The sequence below is a fragment of the Cryptotermes secundus genome, unplaced genomic scaffold, assembly GCF_002891405.2.
Source record: "Cryptotermes secundus unplaced genomic scaffold, Csec_1.0 scaffold369, whole genome shotgun sequence".
In the NCBI taxonomy this organism is placed as follows: domain Eukaryota; kingdom Metazoa; phylum Arthropoda; class Insecta; order Blattodea; family Kalotermitidae; genus Cryptotermes; species Cryptotermes secundus.
In genome coordinates this window covers 1,121,361-1,142,976 of record NW_019725844.1, presented here as the reverse complement: position 1 = coordinate 1,142,976, position 21,616 = coordinate 1,121,361, and the positions used below count along the sequence as shown (strand labels likewise).

General features: G+C 44.4%; 1 protein-coding gene across 5 annotated transcripts in view; it reads left to right on the top strand.

The window, feature by feature from the left end:
• Positions 1 to 21,616, top strand: part of LOC111863693 (torso-like protein) — a 125,900-nt gene that overhangs the window by 91,262 nt on the left and 13,022 nt on the right. For all 5 annotated transcript variants that reach the window (XM_033751160.1, XM_023850231.2, XM_023850230.2 and 2 more), the window contains exon 3: positions 15,864 to 16,119. In XM_033751160.1, coding sequence (XP_033607051.1) covers positions 15,864 to 16,119 — 256 coding nt within the window. The remainder of the gene's footprint in view (positions 1 to 15,863; positions 16,120 to 21,616) is intronic.

Genomic DNA, 21,616 nt, shown 5'->3' with positions numbered 1-21,616 from the left:
GCTCGTCGCAAGGCCTCTACCTGTACACAAACTAAAGATCCATACCTTGAGTGGGATTCGAACCCACGATCCCGGTTTCCAAGCGAGCGAAGATAGTACATGCCTTAGACCGCTCGGCTACCGTGACCGGCCGCCCTTTACCCCCAAGAATATTCCTGGTACTCATTTCTGTTAGAGGCTGAGTCGACCCCAGGGCCATAGTGCGGCTGGAAGGATTAGGTCAATTGAAAAAATCCAATGACCTCATCGGGAATTGAACCCGCGACCTTCCGGCTTGTATCATAGTGTCTCAACCAACTACGCTGCCGCGTGTCCCATGGGCTTATAGACTTAAGTAAATCTGCAAGAGTTCTATTGAGGAGACTCTGCGTCTAGTTTGGCCGTTTCCAGGTCGCTGAACACAGGCTCCAATTTGTTTGCCACTTTGCATGGTGAAACGTGGTCTTTCGCTGTGATTCATTGATTGATTTGTTTCTTAGCGGTGTTTGCATTATGTAGAACCAAGTGGCAGAATGACTGTGCATTACGAAGCAGAAAAGATGCAGAATGAAACTACCATGGCCTGATTACGACGTCATGTTTAACTGAAAGGATTGGTAGATACAAGGCAAACGTCAGTCACTAGACCCGTCATCGGGATGAGGTTCAAACCCAGGCCTTCCTTAATACGAGAGAAAGTGCTACTCAGTGGACCCCAGCGTTTGTTAGAGGAAATAAAATAAACTGAAAAGAAATGACTCATGAAAACAGGAACGGTGTGGTGAATGGACAAATTTGTGTTACTCGCTGTCTCATTTCCATCTGTAATGCAACTCCAAATTATTCAAATCTCTGATTTATTTTAAAATTTCATTAAAATCACATTGAATTGCAACATGTTTCGGCTTCATAAGTCCATCATCAGGCAGTTGGTCACCAATTAAGACTGCCGCACTGCACTAGTTCGTTGCCAATGCATGCCATGCTATTGCTAATGAGGTGGCGTGAGATGAGTTGACATACGAACTGATGCAGGGCGGCAGTTTCAGTCGGTGACCAACTGCCTGATGATGGCCTTGTGAAGCCGAAACATGTTGCAATTCGATGTGATTTTAATGGCATTTTAAAATAAATCAGAGATTTGAATCATTTGGGGTTGCATTACAGAAGGAAATGAGGGAAGAAGTGATACATCAATGCAACAAGACGCTGAAATATAGTCTTATACTAACTTCATACGGGCCGAGCGGGCGAAACAGAACTGCACCTAGAATTCGTTGGGAAGTACCCACAGGAATGACCGGGAAGGAGATGGGAGGATAATTTAGAAAAGGGTATTTTGGGAAATAAATTAAAAACTAAATTCCGTGGCCTGTAGTCCGCAAGCGAACTATACCGCTCGAGCGACCGCCGCTTGTCGGCGAAGTTAGTGCAAACTTTAGCTGATAGCTGATAGAGTGTGTCACGTGCTCAGCGCCACGGAACCCCACGGCCGTTAATGTCTGTTTTCTAGACCGGAGCCGCTATTTAAATAGCTCCTCAATTATCCTCACGATGCTGAGTGGACCCCGTTCCAGACCCACTACTTCTCAGAAAATCTGGTAGCGCCGGGAATCGAACCCGGGCCATCTGGATCTGTAGCCAGGAACTCTGACCACTAGGCCACAGAGGCTATATCAATGGTACGTGGGCAGAGTTGGCTCAGGACTTGCGTGATATCCGTTGTGAACTTTCTGAGTTCTCTTGAATCCATCCTTCGGTTAACCCATTTTTTACTTTCAGCGTTTATTCTAGAATTAGTTAATTTATACAGCAAATGAATTAGAACTGTTACAGTCAGTTATACTCGTATGGTTTCTGGTATACTTTATCAGATGTTCCTTTCTTCCACGGAATGGTCCAGGTCGCACAACTGGTCTGGAGAATTGTATAAGTTCAGAACCTTGTTTAGGCGGCAACTTCGGTAAGAATCTATGCACGCTGGATAGATTTGTATTCTGCTGAATAAATTCATATGTTCTGAGTTCAGATAACACAACTTGTAGGTCCTTCCTTCCTTCCCCTCGGCGCTACAGTTCAGGCTGAGCTTTGGCCTCCTGAACACTCTGCTTCCATTCCTCCCTCTTCGTCTGGCTCCTACCCCTTGACCTGTCCGGCCTGGGTGACTCTACCAGTAGCTACGCTACCGCCGGCATAGCTCTCGGGGTCTCGGGAGCACTGAAGCCCCACCACCACGATAAGGTGCAGACACCATCGGTGGGGACAACTTGTAGCTATTAAAACAAATGAGAAGGAAAGAATGTTCTTTCAATTGGCATTTCACAATGATGCAATTCATTCGTTTACTTTTTTTGTATTGTAAAATACCACGCTTCATGCTTCTAAGTGAAATTAATTCCTTAAAAGCCGCGGAAAATGGAACAGTTTTGCCTGCATCAGACAGTAGCTGAGAATGTAAAATAGCATAGATGCAATAAAGTGACTGTATGACTGTTAGGCCACACTGTTAATCGTGTGGTTATCAAGTCATTACGGACTTGTTGGTTGAATGGTGGGGGTTTCGGCAGGGACCGTTGTGTACAGCGGATCCAAAGCTATAGTTTAGGCGGGTTAGACCAGCGGCGACATATCATGTTTTTACTAATCACACGCAGGCAGAAACCTGGATGGACTACGAGCGATTTACACCGCATTTCTCCCCTTATTACGCTACCGTAATCGTCATATCATGTCTTACATAACCACTTTAACATTTGTGCTTGATAATATAATTAATCAAACTGAATAATAGATATGTCTCCGTGAACACAGAAAACGAAGTAAATTAATATTGCATGCAGATGATGGAAGGTGTACTAGTGAAATTAAATCCAGGATTGCCATGGCAAAAGCTGCATTTAGCAAGAAGAAGAATATTTTTACCAGGAAACTGGACTTAAATGTGAGGAAGAAAGTAGTGAAATGCTACATTTGGAGCATAGCTCTGTATGGGGCTGAAACATGGACACTTAGGGCAGTAGATCAGAAACATCTGGAAAGTTTCGAAATGTGGTGTTGGAGAAGAATGGAGAAGATCAGTTGGACCGATTATGTGAGAAATGAAGAAGTGTTAATTAGAGTCAGTGAGCAGAGGAATATCCTACACGAAATAAGAAAACGGAAGGCTAATTGGATTGGTCATGTTTTACGCAGAAACTGCCTTCTAAAAGAAGTTATTGAAGGAAAGATAGAGGGGCGGATAGAAGTAACAAGAAGACGAGGAAGAAGACATAAGAAGATGCTGGATGACCTTGGGGACAGAAGAGGGTACTGTCATTTGAAGGAGAAAGCTCTAGATCGCATTAAGTGGATGAATTGTTTTGGAAGAGACTGTGGACCTGTCGTCTGACAGATTACTGATCATGATGATGCAGTTAAGGAATGCACATTTCTTTCCATACATTCCGTATGAAGTTATAAATTAGGCTGTATGTTGACAGAAGGGTAAGAAGTTATTTCAGCTACTATCTTGGATTGCTGTTTTCTTGCACGTTATGCGTATTAATCACTGGTCACAGTAGCCGCACGGTCTAAGGCATGAACTGTTTTCGCTAGCTCGGATGCTGGAATCGTTGATTCGAATCCTACTTAAGCCATGGATGTTTGGTGTGTGTAAGCGTTTATTCTGTGTCTTTGTTGTCCTGTGTTTAGGTAGCGGCCTTGCAACGATATAGCTGCGGGCCACGTCCTGGACTGCCGAGGTTCGATTCCCGGCACTGGAAAGATATTTCTCTTTACTCCATAACATTCGGGGTATATCTGGGGCCTACCCAGCCTCTTACCCAATGAGTACGGGGAGTGCTACGCCTTGGGGGTAAAGCTCCCAGGGCTTGAAGCTGTTCATTTACCTCCATCTAATGCCGAGGCCAAGAATGGTGGAGCTATAACTCCACACCTCCATATATCTTTTTGGCGTTGTGCATAATTACTCGTATTTAACCACAGGAACGGCATTACTTTTACCTTTATGTCTGAAGAACCAGAGAGGAAGAAATCGTAACCTGATGGAAGCTAGGCTTACCGTCATAGCATTCGTCTCGAAAGAAACGAAATTTCAGTTTCCCGAGTGAGATTCGAATTAGGTGCAACTGAAAATGCACGGGTGTGTAAAAGAGTGACATAGCTTAACTGCCATCTCCCCATAGGTTTTCATGGAGCATTACTTGATTAGTTAAGCACAGGGACAACTTTACCTTTATCTTACTTTAAGTACCTTATTACACCTACTCGTTGTTTACTTCCATTTGCGTTTCAAGCAAAGTTTTTGTTTGGCGATAAGGTATGTCAATATGGACGTTTCGGGGACCCTGCTGTTATTAAGGCTATAATTTTTATTTCCTGCCATATTTCGTTTACAAGCGTAGTCTTCTTGTTTTATTGTGCTTTGTCTGTTGCTGGGAAAGTAAAAGTGTCCCTGTGCTTAATTAAGCACCACACAATGAAGACATATGCAGGCGTGAAGACATACACGTAGCTTCAAGTGTTCTTAAACTTTCACAAGACAGAGATGAATGGTCGGCTTCACGCCCCGGCTGCTTAACCCCCCAGGAAAGAACCCTCATACCCATTGGATAGGAGGCTGGGAGGCCCCAAAGCTTGTCTACACGCAACAGAAGACTTTTGCACCTTTCCGGAGATTGAACCCCGAGTCCAGCCCATAGCGCAAGCATTACACTGACTGAGCTACCCGTATCCTCTTTGATAGGGAAGTACTGTTAACATAAAAATCCATAATAGCTTAATTACCAGTAGCCAAAGAACAGTAAAGTTATTTACGTCTGTCGGCCTATAGTCACTGCATAATGAGGAGCTTCATAACTTGTACGCGTCTCCGAGTATAATTAGAATGATCAAGTCAAGGAGGATGAAGTGGGCAGGGCATGTAGCACGAATGGGGAAGAGGCGGAACGCATACAGGATATTGGTGGGAAAGCCGGAAGGAGGGAAACCACTGGGAAGACCAAGACATAGGTGGGTGGACAATAAAAATGGATGCCAGAGAGATAGGATGGAATGGTATAGATTGGGTTGATCTGGCTCAGGATAGAGACCAGTGGAGGGCTCTTGTGAACACGGTAATGAACCATCGGGTTCCATAAAATGCTGGGAATTTCTTCAGTAGCTGCACAATGGGCAGCTTCTCAAGAAGGGCTCAGCTCCATGAGTGAGTGAGTGTGTGATCGGCCTATCGTCTCAAGCAACATAACCAGACTGACGTGCTGCTGGTAGCCTTCTTCGAATCTCGTCATGTAGGCCATGTATCCTTAATTAGAATCATTAATCTTAGTTTCGCTTGCGTTCGGGACTCTGTCCATTGTCCGATACTGTAAAAGCAAGAACACGACTCTCGGGGGCTGAAACAGATTCCTACATCCTTCTATCTGCTCAGTTGTATCCGTTAGAAGGAAGTGATTCCAATCACTGGGCTATTATAACGTTTCGGAAGCTGGATCTGCTCCCTTTCTCCGGTGAGTTCATCTTAACGGACCCAAATGAGTAGTACGCCTAACCTGAGGACTAGGACACTGTATTCTACATAGGTTGGATAAAAAGTAGTGGCAACGCCTCTATAGTTCTGAAATGACTTTATTACCTGAGGTAAACACACTTACATTCCTTCAATATAATCACCCCCCCCATGTGTACTACCTTCTGCCAAATTTGTGGAAGGCGTCATACACCATCAGCGCGTCCACTTCTGTTGATGTTCAGCAGTGACCGCCCTACAGCACGAGTAATCTCTTCTCTTGTGTTGTAACGTGTCCTTCGCAGTGGTTCTTTCATTTTGGCAAAGAGAGCATAATCGCACGGACTCATATCGGGTGAGTATGGGGGATGTTGCAGTATCTCCCATCGCCAGCGGCGAAGGAGATCTTTGACAGCGTCAGCAGTATGAGCCCTTGCATTGTCATGAAGGATGATGGGGTTCTTTGCCACCAAGTGTCGTCGCTTTCTCATGAGTGCTGCAGGCATTTGCAGTAGTAGGCAGCGTTTACTGTCTGTCGTTGAGGTACAGTGTGGTGCAGTATCACTCCATCAGTGTCATATGCCACAATGAACATCGCCTTCACATTACTCTGTGTAGGGCGCACTTTCTTTGGACGAGGAGAGCCAGGATGCTTCCATTCATTTGATTGTCGCTTCAAGTGCGGTTCGTATGAGCGAGCCCAAGTTTCGTCCAGACTGACGATCCTTCCAAGGAAGTAGTCACCTTCCTTCTGGTACCGGTCCAACAAGTCCTGTGCAATTGCATAACGTTGCCATTGTTGCACCTCGGACAATGTATGGGGTACCCAATGCGCTGCAATTTTGCGGTATCCAAGAATATCGTGCAGAATGTGGAGAACGGTTTTGTGACATACGCCTACCTCAATAGCTATCTCCCGCACAGCCCATCGACGATCGACATCCAGCAAAGAAGCAAGAAGCTGAATTGTGTGGTTGTCAACATGGGGTCGTCCTGAATGGCATCCCTCCCTTCACGGAACAATTTCACCCATCGTGCCACTGTGCGATATGGCAAAGCAGCATCACCACATGCTTCTCGTAGTCCCTAATAACAGTTTTGTGCACTACGACCTCGTGCAACTTCAATATTTATCCAGGAGCGTTGTTCTTGCTTCGTAAACATGTTGTTAGGGTGCTTGAACTGGGCTCCTGCACTTCAAGACGATGCACAATGCAACCCAATGAAACACAGCTAGAGCCACTCACCGAACTACATCAACTGAACTTCTGCTATCAGCTACAGACGACGCTAGTGCCACCTGACGAACATCTTTCATGTTACAGCAGTATTGCCACTACTTTTTATCCGACCCTTGTATTTCAGAATATCCGACCATGGACAAAGCGCTATAAATATGATGCGTCTTAGTTATAACCCTTCATAACCGGCTTAAACGCATTAGTGCCAGAACGGTTTTTAACGAAAATATTCAGTGCCGCAAGACCAGCTATCCTCTGTACCAACGGTGCCTCAGGAACGAATCACCGACGTGCATTTTTAGCCCGGATCAGGGCCGCAACATTCACTGCGGATGTTTCCTTCTACACCCATCTCAACTCAGCCATTCACAATCATGAAATAATTTCTCATTCGACGCCAGATAACCTACCGAGTTCAGGCAACGTCCATGTCTGGTATCGTGGTTGAAAGCACTTATTGGCATTCCCCAAGTAATCAGGTCCGAATATAAATCAACAATCCGGTTATCTTAACTTGAGAGTTTTGAGTCTTTCCAGTCAAAAGCAAGAAGGGTACTAGTAACTTATAAATGGTTCTGGTTCATAACTCGGAATTTGTCCATCCTCTGGTATTTTTAAAAACACCAAAGAACACTACGTTTCGGAAAACTGATTTACTTCCATTCTGACGCGAAGTGGTGGGAGACATTTGGTCCAGTCTGACGGACCTAACAGCACGTGCCCCACACCTCCTCGCCTAAGGACGGAAACGGGTCCAGTTTCCGAAGCGTTAGGTTCTTTCGTGTTTTTTTTTTTAGAATATTGGACTATGGACAAGGACCAAAAACGCAGTAATTCCCATGAATGGTATCAGTCCACGGCCACTTCTTTATACATACGAGTATTTTCCACTCATTCGTAGTTAATAAGTAACTTCTTATTCAACGCTGTAAAACATGTTCAGTTGATACACTACTTAAAATAAAGCACTAAGCAGATTAGTGTAGGAAAAGGTATAGTCATCTCTGCAGCAAGGCGTGGAAGACCATAGGGTTGTGAGACGTCGAGACTCCAACATTTCTCTAGACAACGGGCTCACAGATGGTGATAAGGTTGTCAGCCTTACGATCTGGCCGCGCTTTACCCCCAGGAAGATTCCTGCTACATATTTTTGTTAAAGGTTGAGTCCACCCCAGGACCATATTGTGGTTGCAAGGATTAGGTCAATTGAAAAACCAGTGACATCAGGAATCGAACCCGCGACCTTTGGGCTTGTAGCATAGTGTCTCAAGCAGATTACTGTAGCGGTAATATTTTAAACTTGTATTTGTGAGGTACCTGGTTTGACTCCAGGCAGTACCTCAGGTTATTCTGACTGAGGTTCTTGTAGTCTTTGTAGGGAATTTGACTCTTCGGATGGACTGCGATGCTCCTCATTCAATTTTATACATATTCGCCAGTCACCATCTTGTCTCAGTTCACAGTCATAATGTACAGTGCAGTTGCAATAACCTAAGTAACCACCTGGCCTTCATAACTCACGTTACACAAAGTGTTACTCCGGTTATCTAGGCAAGAGCATGAGTAGAACTTAACAACAGGTCATGAAACTTCTTTCCTTCCTTCACTCATTCATATGCAGTTAGGCATAGGCTTATTTGATGCATAAGCTGTGCAGATTAAACGGAGTGCTTAAACAAACGAAGCAGAACGAGAAATAGCGGTTGATCAACACTACGACAGTCAAGCGTGTCTTGAACACAAACATTGGATATGTCATTGCTGGTTAACTTGCGCAATGTTGCCTACAGTGTAATATCCTCGTGCTTGTTAATCAGTGGCAACTGAAACGAATCGAGTATTTCGAAACAGTATTATATAATGTGGGTCCTTTTACATGTAGGCTGTTTCGGAGATATGTACCATCTCAGTTTATATTTTATTTTACTTCATCTTTGGTTTATATAATGTCGCGTGTTTGCTAGGCACACGTCAAGAAATTGTGTGGGTTCTCGGATTTGAACGAGTATTTATTGGACAGTCCCTTTACACTCACACTTACAGTTATTCTCCACCTATAGCGTCCTTTAGGCGTTTCTTCTCCAATGTTACAACTCTTCTTCCACAGCTAATCTCGGCTCGTTGTAATCTCTTCGCATCACTTTGTAATCTGGTCTCAAGCCCCAACAGGTCTTCCCTTATACGCTACCGTCGGACGGGCTAGAAGACCCCTTGTTCAAGGGTTCCGTTTCACGAGTTCTATCCGTCGGTATCTAGTGTCTGTTTCGTTGTAGCGGTAACTTCAGTAGTTAGCTAGCGTATTCTCTCGCTGCTACGAGTTCCTGCAACTGCCTCGAACAATTCGTTTCTTAGGCTTCCTAGCGTTCTGATTTCAAGCCGTTGTAGCGGTAACTTCAGTAGTTAGCTAGCGTATTCTCTCGTCGCTACGAGTTCCTGCAACTGCCTCGAACAATTCGTTTCTTAGGTTTCCTAGCGTTCTGATTCCAAGCCGTTGTAGCGGGAACGTCTCTCGTTGCCTGGGAAATCAACCCTGATCTCCACAACCATTCCGGATTCCTGGCGGCACGCCACGATATGCACCTCATATCACATAGCGTCAAATGATAAGGTGATTAGTGAATGATGATTTGGAAAGATGTGGAAGGGAACGGTTGTGGCCTTCAGTATAGCGATGGGGCCGGGGCTCGATTTCCTGCAGGGTTAAGAGTTTTTTTTTCTTCTGCATATCGTCCATACTGGCTCTTGGACCCAGCCGGCCTCATGTCCAATGGGTACCGGGGAGGGGGTAAAGCGGCCGGGGCGTGCAGCTGACCGCTCACCACCATCTGGTGCCAAGATTAAGAATATTCAAGCTACGCTTCCTCTCCTCTATGCGTCTTCATGGCGTAGTGCTTAATTAATTAAGCAGAGGGACAGAGGCTTTGTTTTTGCCGTTTACATTCGTGGCTTCATTCCGGGAGTGGCATGGGGAAAACTACGAAATACCCGAATCAGGATAGCTGGTCTGCGGGTCTGTGTTTAGTATTTCCATTAGTGCACACAGCCGTGAAGACGTCGGCCTGCTTTACGGTCTAACGACACGTATATTTAGACTGGCGTGTGATTATATGCACGGTAATTAGATCTGCAACCAATCAGAAACGGTTAGTAGCCTAGTGGTGCATGAGAGATTAAGCCCTGCATACATATTTAGGAGCGCGGGTAATTTTGGCCCAGTGCATAAGCGCAGGAGCGGATATCTCTGAAACTAGTCTGCTGATGTCGATTAAATTTGATATTTGGGTTTACGACAAGAAAAAATTTCGAGAATGTTTAATTTTGATTCGTTTTGATGCAGTATATTTCTTATTGCACAGTAAAATTAAATCAAAATTTATCGATTAAGTAAAAAACTCTTATCCTATGAAACTTGGTAGAAAAACGGAACAAATTAATGTAACTAGTGCAATACGTGTTGAAAATTCAAATGAAAAGTGACTGCATCTGCTATATAACGTTCGTATCGTTGAGTCCTTTTTTCTGCGTTTTCCTTTCCCATCTCATTTATTTGTTCGCTCCTTTCCCCTTCTCCTTTACCTTAAACAATTTAAGAAATATCGCTCAAAACATACCATTACAGGAGATCAGTGACAAATAATTTCACACATGCAGGGGTTGGGCAAAATAATGGAAACACTATAGATGCGGTACATATTTCTTTATTAACATGGTGTCGGACCATCTTTTGCCTCCAATACAGCCGCAGTCCTTGGAATGGACTCGTACAAGTTTTGAACAGTCTCTGGCTGAATTTTATACCATTCTTCCTGAAGAGCATCTTCAAGTTGCTTTAGAGATCGAGGTGGGAATCTGTTCCTCATTTTAGTCTCCAAAACTGACCAGGCTGGTTCAGTGATGTTCAGATCTGGTGCTTGTGCTGGCTATGGAAGATGCTGAAGTTCACCTTCATGCTCCTCAAAGCATGACTGAACAGTTCCAGCTGTGTGAATGGGGTAATTTGTCATCTTGGAAAACTGTATCGTTGTTCGGAAATAACGTCTGGATCATGTGATTCACCTGATTAGCCAACCTGTCCACGCACTCCCTAGCAGTAATTCCGCCATTGAGAGTAATAATGAGACCAACAGAATACCACGATATTGCTGTCCAAACAGAACCTCCCCTGTGTTTCATTGTTGGAACCAGCATTGTGGATTGTAGGCTTCCTTGGGTATTCCCCAAACGCAAACTCTTCCTGATGTTGAACAGCGTGAAGGACGACTCATCTGACATATCACGCGCGCGTTTCCAGCTGTCTGATGCCCAGGTTTTTTGGTCGTGACACCACCGTTTGCCCATCTGAGCATTGCTTTCTGGAATCAGAGGTTTAGCAATTGCAGCCCTACCTTTGATGTTGGATTTGTGAAGCTCACGTCGGACGGTTTTGTGGAAATAGAGTATTCGAGATGAATATTCAGTTATGTTGTCACCTGTACTGCAGTATTTCCGTGATTCTCAGTGTACGACGATCTGTTTCTGGCAATGTTGATTTCCGCCCACTGTTCCACTTCACTGATGTTGTCTTCCCGTGGTTCCTGTATGCCGACATAACCTCNCATCTGAGCATTGCTTTCTGGAATCAGAGGTTTAGCAATTGCAGCCCTACCTTTGATGTTGGATTTGTGAAGCTCACGTCAGACGGTTTTGTGGAAATAGAGTATTCGAGATGAATATTGAGTTATGTTGTTACCTGTACTGCAGTATTTCCGTGATTTTTCGAAACATTCCTTCTCAGTGTACGACGATCTGTTTCTGGCAATGTTGACTTCCGCCCACTGTTCCACTTCACTGATGTAGTCTTCCCGTGGTTCGTATATGCCGACATAACCTTAGAAACTGTCGCTCCCGATACACCTGATGACGTGGCAGGTTTGTCAGAGATGCTGCAGCTAAACGCACGCCGACAAGATCGGACAAGTCTCCAATTTTGCGATTCTTACACGCGGAATGTCACTCAGCACATTCACTAATTTACTGACACGAACGCTACAGAGTGTAAACAAACGGAAGAACATTCTGTGTTTCCAGCTGAAGTTCTTTTCGCCCCTTCTGCGTATAATATGGTAAATATTTGAACTCGATGATTTTACAAAACATCCAGCGATTCTAGGAAAAGAATTCATTGCACATCACCCCAGGGGGTACGCGGTAGCATAGTTGCTTGAGGCACTATGCTACAAGCCGGAAGGTCGCGGATTCGATTCCCAATGAGGTCACTGTATTTTTCAATTGACATAAACCTTCAGCCGCACTATGGTCTTGGGGTCGATTCCACCTCTAACAGGAATAAGCACCAGGAAATTTTCTGCGGGTAAAGGGCCGCCTTCGTGTCAGGCTGACAACCTCACCGCTATCTGTGAGCCGATTGTCTAGAAAATGTGGGAGCCTCGACGGCCTGTTACAGGGATGGTTTTACCTTTGCCTTACCTACGTCCTCCCACTATATATCTTTCAGCGCTCAATTTGATGTTATTCTCCTGTGTATGTCTGAATATTCCAAGTGGTTTATTCTCTTGAGGTTTCCAACCGAAATTTGTATGCAGTCTCTTCTCTCTCGTGCTGATTATGCGCTACCCATCCCATGGTCCTTGATTTGTTCACTCTAATACTGTTTGGTTAAAACATATTCCTGCGTTTAATTAAAAAAACCACCAAGCCACAAGACATATGAAGGAGTGGAGGTATAGCTCTACTACTCTTGACCTGGGCACTAGATAGGGTGAACGGTCAGCTTCACGCCCCTGCTGATTTGCTCCGTGGGGAAGAAACACTCCAGTTTCCTGCAGTCCCCGCCATCTTAGTTCCAAATTCAGGTCGGATAAATCTTATTAGTGCTTAAAATGTTATCAGACATATAAAATTGCATAAAGTACACTTGCGAAATCTTACGATACCTATCTGGATCCCCTCGGGTCCTATCCTGTGTTAGCACGATGATAACCATTTTCCGAAGTAGCCATAACGTGCCCGGAACAGAGTCCTGTGCCGTCTTGGCTTTCGGCCCGACATTCCAGTGACCCCTGTGCCGCTCCTACGCTCCGTTTGCATCATCTCTGTACCATCGAAGAATGTAACCTTGTACGCTGCAGCCACATGCAGGGGGATGATGTTTTGTTAACGTTCTGTTGCATCAGGACTGATCACGAACACTTTTCGTTAAAAACTTCTTCGTTACGTTTCGGACGAAGTAGTAAAGTGATTGGTTTAGGGTCTAAATAACGAGGGTTCGGTGCCCGACAGAGTTACAGATTTTCTTTACTTAGGCCGGGCACATGTTTCTGCGATCCTGTAAGATATGAATAGAACCGCGCAAGTTGATGCGCAGAGCAGGGTGAAGCAGGAACTGCGTCTCAATCCTCTGCTATGCGCAGTGCTCAAGACGCAGATTCCTGCTCGCAGTTGACCCCATGCAAGGAAGATGATTGAAGAACTACCAATCGATGCTGCGTGCCGACGGAAGATTTTGTATGATACAAGTGATCCAGATTATATGAAAACGAAATTGAAAGCGGAGAATAAATTTCACTTTCTATCTTGCTATGCACTTCACTGAATTGCTCACGATTTAACCGAAAGTAGTTAGTGAATTGCTCAGTCAGAGCGAATTCTCTGTGAGTTTTTCTCTTCTTCATATACGCTCTTTTCATAGATTTTGTCCTTCTCAGTGCCACGTACGCCAACATTTCCGTTTCAAACTGGTCGTCTGAATCAGATTCAGAACTTAAATCAAATAATAGCAGTTCTGCCATATTTCAACTGTGTGCTTCACACTGCGCTCCTTCCTTACGCTGTGGACGTGCGCTGGTACTGCGCGCAGTCTTTCCCTGCGCTGCTCTGCCCTGCGCCTCAACATGCGCCCGGCCTTGCTCATGGAGCTGAGCCCTTCTTGAGGAGTCGCCAATTTTACTACTCAAGAATTTCCCAGCATTTTATGGAACCCGAAGGTTCATTTCCATGTTCACAAGAGCCCTCCACTGGTCCCTATCCTCAACATGCGCCCGGCCTTGCTCATGGAGCTGAGCCCTTCTTGAGGAGTCGCCAATTTTACTACTCAAGAATTTCCCAGCATTTTATGGAACCCGAAGGTTCATTTCCATGTTCACCAGAGCCCTCCACTGGTCCCTATCCAGAGCCAGATCAATCCAATCCATACCATCCTATCTCTAAGATCCATTTTAATATTGTCCACCCACCTACGCCTTGGTCTTCCCAGTGGTCTCTTTCCTTCTGGCTTTCTCACCAATAACCTATATGCATTCCTCCTCTACCTCATTCGTGCTACATGCCCAGCCCACCTCATTCTCCTTCACTTGATCATTCTAATTATACTTGGAGAAGAGTACAAGTTATAAAGCTCCTCATTATGAAGATTTTTCTTTCCTTTACTAAATCGAAATCTGATCTGGGGCTTTCCTAACCTCACATCTAATCGGCCCCTTACGTCTCTCAGGGGGTGTAAAGCGAGCGGTGTAGCTGCCGAAATGAATAGAATGTACGGACACTGGAGAGGTCGTGTGTACGCTCCCACCCACAGTGTCTTGAAAATATTCCTCGATGTGTGGTATCAGGGATCTGCACAACAATTTGCATAAATAATTTATTTTGAAGGCTAACGTCTTCTGGGATCTGATGCCGTGTAACCTGGTATAAGTTTATTGAAGTTTCGAACGAACGTACTGCCTCTGTCTCCAAGGTCGCAGAGTAAGGCAGGCAGGCAAACAAGCATTAAGCCTACTTGGCATATACTTCGACACTGAAGATGTAGGCAGCATGTTGGTAATAGTACCAAACTACACGGCTTCACATCCTAGAAGACTCTGTTCTTCATAGTGACTTCCGTGAGAACCCCAAATCTCACAATTTAATGTTCACTGTCCCAGAGCCAGTACTTCTAAGAAAATCTGGTAACGCCGTGGATCGAACCAGGGACCTCTGGATCTGTAGCCAGGAACTCTGACCACTAGACCACAGAGGCGGTCCAACTTATGAATTTCATTACGAAATTTCCCCTATGTCCTGTTATTCCTCTGTCTTAGGTCCAAATGTTCTCATGACCAGCCTATTTCAGTCACACCCGGTGCTATTTCCTTAAGGGTGAGAGACCATGGTTCAGATTTTTCCCAGTGAGGGTAAAGTGTGTCTGATCCCTATACCGTACGTTGTTATCGAGCCTAGTGATGTATGACATATTTCATGATGAATGACAGACCTTAAAATTACTGATTAGAAATATCAGTCGTTCAAGGGAAGTCAAGTCGTGTGATAAGCTTGGACTTTTGTATGTTTACGAAATATTTCTGTATCTTAAGTCGACGACTTTCATGTTTAATTCATGACGAATCAATTAATTGGAGCATTTAACGGTGCTGTTTCGTATGTAAAAGTAATTAAATTATATTTATTAAATCGAGTATAATCTAGCGGGGGGAGCACGCGTAGCGTAGTTGGTTGAGGTACTACAGGCTGAAAGGTCGTGGGTTCGTTTCCCGATGAGGTTATTGGATTTCTCAGTTGACCTAATCCTTCCAGTCGCACTATGGCCCTGGGGTCAACTCAGCCCCTAACAGAAATGAGTACCAGGAATCTTCCTGGGATGAAAGGTCGGCCGGCGCGTAAGGCTGACAACCTTACTGCCATCTGTGAGCCGATTGTCTAGAGAAAATGTGGGAGCCTCGACGTCTCACAACCCTGTAGGCATCCACGGCGTGTTACAGTGATAGTTTTGTCTTTTTTTATAATCTAACTTCAGTAGAGTTAAGAATATAATACCGCAAAAAATGATAAGAGTTTGGAAGGTGGCGGCTGTAGCCTATTTGAAGGTACTATACTGGGATTCGCCTTGAGAGAAAGAGGATTGCTTAATTATGTTAAAATAGAGACTGTTTCAGCTATTGTGGTTACATAGCGCTCAATGATAAAATATTAGACTTAATGAAAGGGCGGTGTTGTGGCATATATTTCAGTATTTGCCTGGAGAGGTTGGGGAAAACCACGTAGAGGCTCGGACAGTATAGCTGGGAACCCGAGAGAAATCAGAACCTTGTGTCAGCCTGCAGTATGTTGCGTCTTAAACTTGAATGTGCGACTTCTTCCCGCAGGGACATTTCGCTCCAAGAGTCTGTAGAGACCTTCAGCGACGTGACGACTTCTGGGGCCCACGTGTTCGAAGGTGACTTCCACATGGAGTTCTGCGACAACCTGAAGCAACTTCTACAGGCCTACTTCCGCGACTTTACTGTCGAGAGACTGGACAGGCCATGGCGCGCTTTCACGGCCAGTTGGAGTCGCAATGCATTGGCTCGGCACATGGGCATCAACTCATCTTACGTCACTGGACAACATTGTTACGTACTGGTGCGTATCTAGGTTACAGACACAAGAGGTGCTCGGTTTGAATCTCGGCCGGGACACCATCTACCAAAACTGACGTTTTCCATTCTCTCCCTCGGTTTCTCCGGGCAAATTCCGGGATAGTTGCTAGATTAGACCATTGCTGTTTCATTCCAAAACCTTTTCCAATTCACTAATCACCTATCCAGTCATTGGATCTGAGATACTGACAGGGTTTTGAAATACATCACAAAGAATTACTGTTCTGCTCATGATATGCTTTGCGCTCAGAAGACTGGGGCGGCTTTTATTTAGATTGTATCTTTCTGTCTGTCTGTCTGTCTGTTTGTCCGTTTGTGATATAATGCTAGTGATGGTCTGTTAATGGACTGCTTCTGTGGTCTAGTGGTCAGAGTTCCAGGCTACAGATCCAGAGGTCCCGGGTACGATTCCCGGCGCTACCAGATTTTCTGAGAAGCAGTGGGTCTGGAATGGGGATCATTCGGCCTCGTGAGGATAATTGAAGAGCTACTTGAATGGAAAAGTAGCGGCTCCGGTCTAGAAAACCAAAATTAACGGTGTTGGGGATTCGTTACGCTGACCACGCGACACCGTCTATCCCCTGAAGTTGGTACTAACTTCGCCGACAAGCGGCGGTCGCTCGGTCGGTATAGTTCGCTTGCGGACTAAAACCACGGAGTTTGTTTTTATGGTCTGTTAATGCTATGATATATTGAGAATTCTCATAAATGCTATGGAAACGCTCTAACCAATCAGAACTATCGCGCCACTTGATGGTTGACAAAAGTTGCCCATCAGCCGTCTTAAATGCCGACCACAAACAACTAAAAGATGTTTACGTAATTTTTACACAATATAATGGTGTAAATGTTCTATGTTCTACTAACTTTTTTGTTGAAAACTCCCGCGGAAAGATAACATCTGGGAACCTACGCGTAGTTCGAAAGATTATAGTAAAGTAAAAGATAAAAATTGTCGCCTGTTCTTAACTAATTTAGCACTACGCCATGAAGGCGTATGCGGGAGTGGATGTATAGATCCACATTTTCCTGACCTCGGCACTAGTTGGAGGTGAGTGGTCAGCTTCACACCCCTGTCGCTTTACCCCCAGGGATAGATCCCCTGGTACCCATTGTACAAGAGGTTGGATGGACCCCAGAGCAGGTCTGGACGACATGAAGAAGAGAAAATTATTGACCCTATCTGGACTAGAATTCCGACCCCTCGGTAGTCCAGCCCATAGCTAGTCGCTATACCGACTGCGGTGTCCCGGCTGCTCATGATAATATTAAAGTGAATGTCGAAAAAATTGAATATAAAGGTGTAGACTGGTTTCAACTAGCTGAGGTGTGGAGCTTCTTTTAAAACATTAACAAATGTTCTGACTCCAAAAAATCCGGAAATTTCTTCGCCACTGAGTAGCAACTAACGTCTCAAATAAGATTCTGAACCGTGCAGTTGGTTACGCTACGTGCTTTTATAGGATTCAATACAAGATTCCCTTGGAAGTTTCATGATTTGTAATTTCTAACTTTTAATGCCAGAGTGTTAATATATTGTGTGCATTGGAAGATTTGTCGTTTGACATTCCTGTCAGTACACTTTATTTTTTAGTAAAGTGAACATTCTATACATTCTGTAAGTTTTGAGGTTTTCACGGCGATGACTATGAAGAAAGTCGTCTTCTGGGTTTAGGCGCCGTGTATTCTTCGTTATGGCTGACGTTTCACTGATCGAAATTTTGGGATAAATGCGAGTGAATATAGCAACAACAACAGGCCTCGGCCCATCTTGTGTCTCTTATTTCTTATTATTATTTTTACACTCCGATTTGAACTTCATCGCTGTTACACAGATCTGTTATTATGAACTCCCGCGGACAGACCACTGCAGTATCATGGCCACTACCTTCCCAGGCCAACAAAGAGTGGGGAGAACACTTGACTCATAGTCGGGAGGCCCCACGTTCAGATCTCGGCCACAAGACTATCCTGACTTCGAGGTTTTCCTCAATTCCTCCAGGCAAATTCCAGGATAATACCTCAAATTAGACCATGGCCGATTTCTCCCACATCATTACCAGTTCATAATTCGTTACTCATCGCATCATTCGGCGCCATGTAGCAGGGGTGACCAGACTCACTGAACATCGGAGGCCCACATGATAATTCCGAGACGCTAAAGAGCCCAAAACAGATGTGGATTAGATAACACAGGTGTTTATGTACGTGCTATCCATGCAGTATTTATTTATATTTAATCTAATTGGGGATGCATACAAGATTTTGATGGGAAAGAGAAAAGAAAAAAAACCGCTAGGATGACCTAAACGTAGGTGGGAAGATAATATAAAAATGGATCTTAGAAAAACGGGAGGAGATGTATGGACTGGATTTATCTGGCTCAGGATAGGGACCAGTGGCGAACTCTTGTGAACATGACAGAGAAATTTCGGGTTTGGAGTACATGGATGTATATGTACTCGTATAATTGACGGTTTCTTAACGTCGTTGAGGTCTTTCGATTTCCGCTCTCCATTCTTCTGTATCTGTCCACTGCCCCACTTCCAGCCCATATCAGACTTTTCTCTCCCTCCCAATTTTCTTCGTTCCTGGTGGTATCCACTTCAGCACCCGTTTGTGACATCCATTGCTTGGACGCTTCCGTACCGTTTTGTTTTTATTTCATCCAAAAGAGATTTCATAAGCTTAAATGTTCTGAAGTTATATCCTTCCATAATATTGATTATGATCTGCAAAAATAAAAAATAATAAATACATTCACTGAATTGTTCGAGCAGCCTGAAAGGAAGAGGATACGTCAAGACCTAGGCATAGATGGGAGGACAATATCAGATTTTAGGAATTGGGATATGAAATTGTGGACTGGATTCAAGTGGTTTGGGATAGGGCCCAGTTAACTTTTCTGAATCCAGTAATAAGTCGTCGGGTTCGTTATAGGCAGAGAGTTTATGAGCGGACAGTTTGTCTGGAGTAGCGTTTTGTTCCATCCTGTCCAGTAGTGAGCAATTTCTTGTGCGTTACAACTACCCAGCCAGTGAACTGTGACTGAGAGCTTAGTTACGCAATCAGCTGTTTTTGTTCGATAGTCAATTTATGACTCTCATACCTCGCTATTGAATGGTTAAATTTTGTGGTCATATCTCAAGCTACTTTCTAGCCTTTCTTTGCTTTGCACTTCCGCAAGGACACGCACTGCAATGCGCAAGGCGTCCGCTCCTACGTTCCACTGAAGCTAGAGTCGGCCCATCAGCAACGTGACGTAGCAGAGTAGATTACGTCACGAAACAAAAGCATACGCGTACACACGACTGACGTTATATAGTGTACTGACTGGCGAAGAAGAAGAAGAAGAAGAAAACAAGGATATACATAATTGATTATTATTTATACTTAATAAGGTTTAGTATAATTTTAAAGTTCAGCTGAATGATAGATATACTTGACACAATTCTGGCCGTGCTGCCGTTAACACAAGACAGAAACGGCTAGATAGAGCTCATAATTTTTTAAACATGACGACTTAAGGACGTATGAGGGAGAGGAATTATAGGTTCACGCATTCTTAAAATCGGTTAAAGATGGAGGTGAGTGGTCAGATTCGCGCTCCGGCCGCTTTATTCCCGAGGAAGGCGTTCCCGGTATCCACCAGATATGAGGATGGGTGAGCCCCATTGCCGGTTCGGACTCTGTGGAGAAAAAGTCTCTTGTCTCTGCCAGAAATCAAACTCCGATTCATGTATCGTCCATACCGTAACCGAATTTAGACATACTGAACTGCCCTGGCTCCACAGGATCTACATAAAAAAAAACGTTATAAAGGAATTTCGACGCATTTGATTTAATAATAAAATTAAGTTCTTGTGGAAAGATGGGACCTTGCTCTGTATGTGAGCACGAAATGAATCATACACGTAAAGGTTGAAGTTTCCCTGGATGCCGAAACTACGGCTGGGGAGGGGAGATAACGTATTCAGTAGAAGGACGGGACTACCATGAAAGCCCAAATCTTGAGTTTGGTGATGCCGAAAATGACATACATTTGGAAATACCGACGGTTCACATGTTTCAAGCAAAGGTTAGTTTCATGAATCAGTAGTGTCTTCGACAATTGTATTCTTTGTACCATTCGAAGGTCTCTCATATCCCTCGGCTTAGGAGCTGTGGCAGCAACTCAACTAGAAAAGCGAAATACCCAACAGTGTTCGAGCCCCCGGGGCCGGTCTTTCGGTCAGGAATCTATTGGATACATGTCAGAAGAATTCACAGACCGTTTGATCGACAAGTGGACAAATGGCAAGGTTCAGACAGAGGTCAGCGACATCTCGATGGATTCAGAAGTCAGCTGTGTTCCCAAGCGGAGAGGAGAAATGTCAGATTCACTTGCGAGTGGCGCTTATGAACGTGAAGTATCATTAACTGGATGGCGGAGGTTCTGCTTTGAAGAGCTGAGTACCTTAGTATGAGATTTTACTTATACCCTGATGAAGGCAAGAAGTTTCTGCGATATGGTGATAACACTGTGTTATAACCCACAAGACCAGAAGAACATTAGGTCTAATTACGAGTAGGTTTATCTGTGATTCATATATTTCTCTCTCCAATACTTTGTTATTTAACTTTTAACGCTTTTTCAGACAATGTGAAGTGGGATCACTGCTCACCATCAAGCGTAGTTATTGCATGTTTTAGCGTGTTAACCCAGTGTCTATGAAGTCTGGATAGCGCATTCGGTATAGCGACTGACTACAGACTGGATGGCCGAGTGGTCGGAGTTCGAGTCCCGCTTGGAGCAAAATCTTTCTTTCCTCCGCGTCCAGACCGGTTCTGGGGTCCACCCAGCCTGCTATCCAGTGGGTACCGTGGGCGTTTCCCCTGGGGGTAAAGCGGACGGTGCGTGAAGTTGACAAGTTACTTCATCTAGCGCCGACAAGAACACATGGCTCTATACATCCACTCCCCCATACGCCTTCATGGTGTAGTGTTAATTAGTTAAATACGGGGGCAACAATACCTTTTTACTCAGTATCTAATTGGAGATGTGATCAGAATAGCCACTGTGGGGATCGAGACTTGAACTCCAAACCTCCCAAGCACTACATAGAAATGCTAACCACTACTCAATGCTCGGCCTTGTCTTTTGACTTCGTGCTTCATAGCAACAATTGATTCGCGATGGAAAGGAAGACATGCGATGTGTACAACAAGGAGTTGAGGGGTTTCCACTTATCAGTATGCATGTCACGTCACTACAGAGAACTGTTATGTTCATTGAACGTGCTTTGGTTTGCTAAAGGAACTGTCATTGCTTCCTGCCAAATTATTTTTACTCTCTGTTCCAAACGAGTGGGATCGGAGGCCATCGGCTTAAGCATTCTATCGTTAAAACAAATATTAAATATGTATTCTACGAACCAGGGTACACGGAACTTTGTGTCGGCAACCTTGCAGAAGAAACATTCTCTGTATGAATGTTTGAA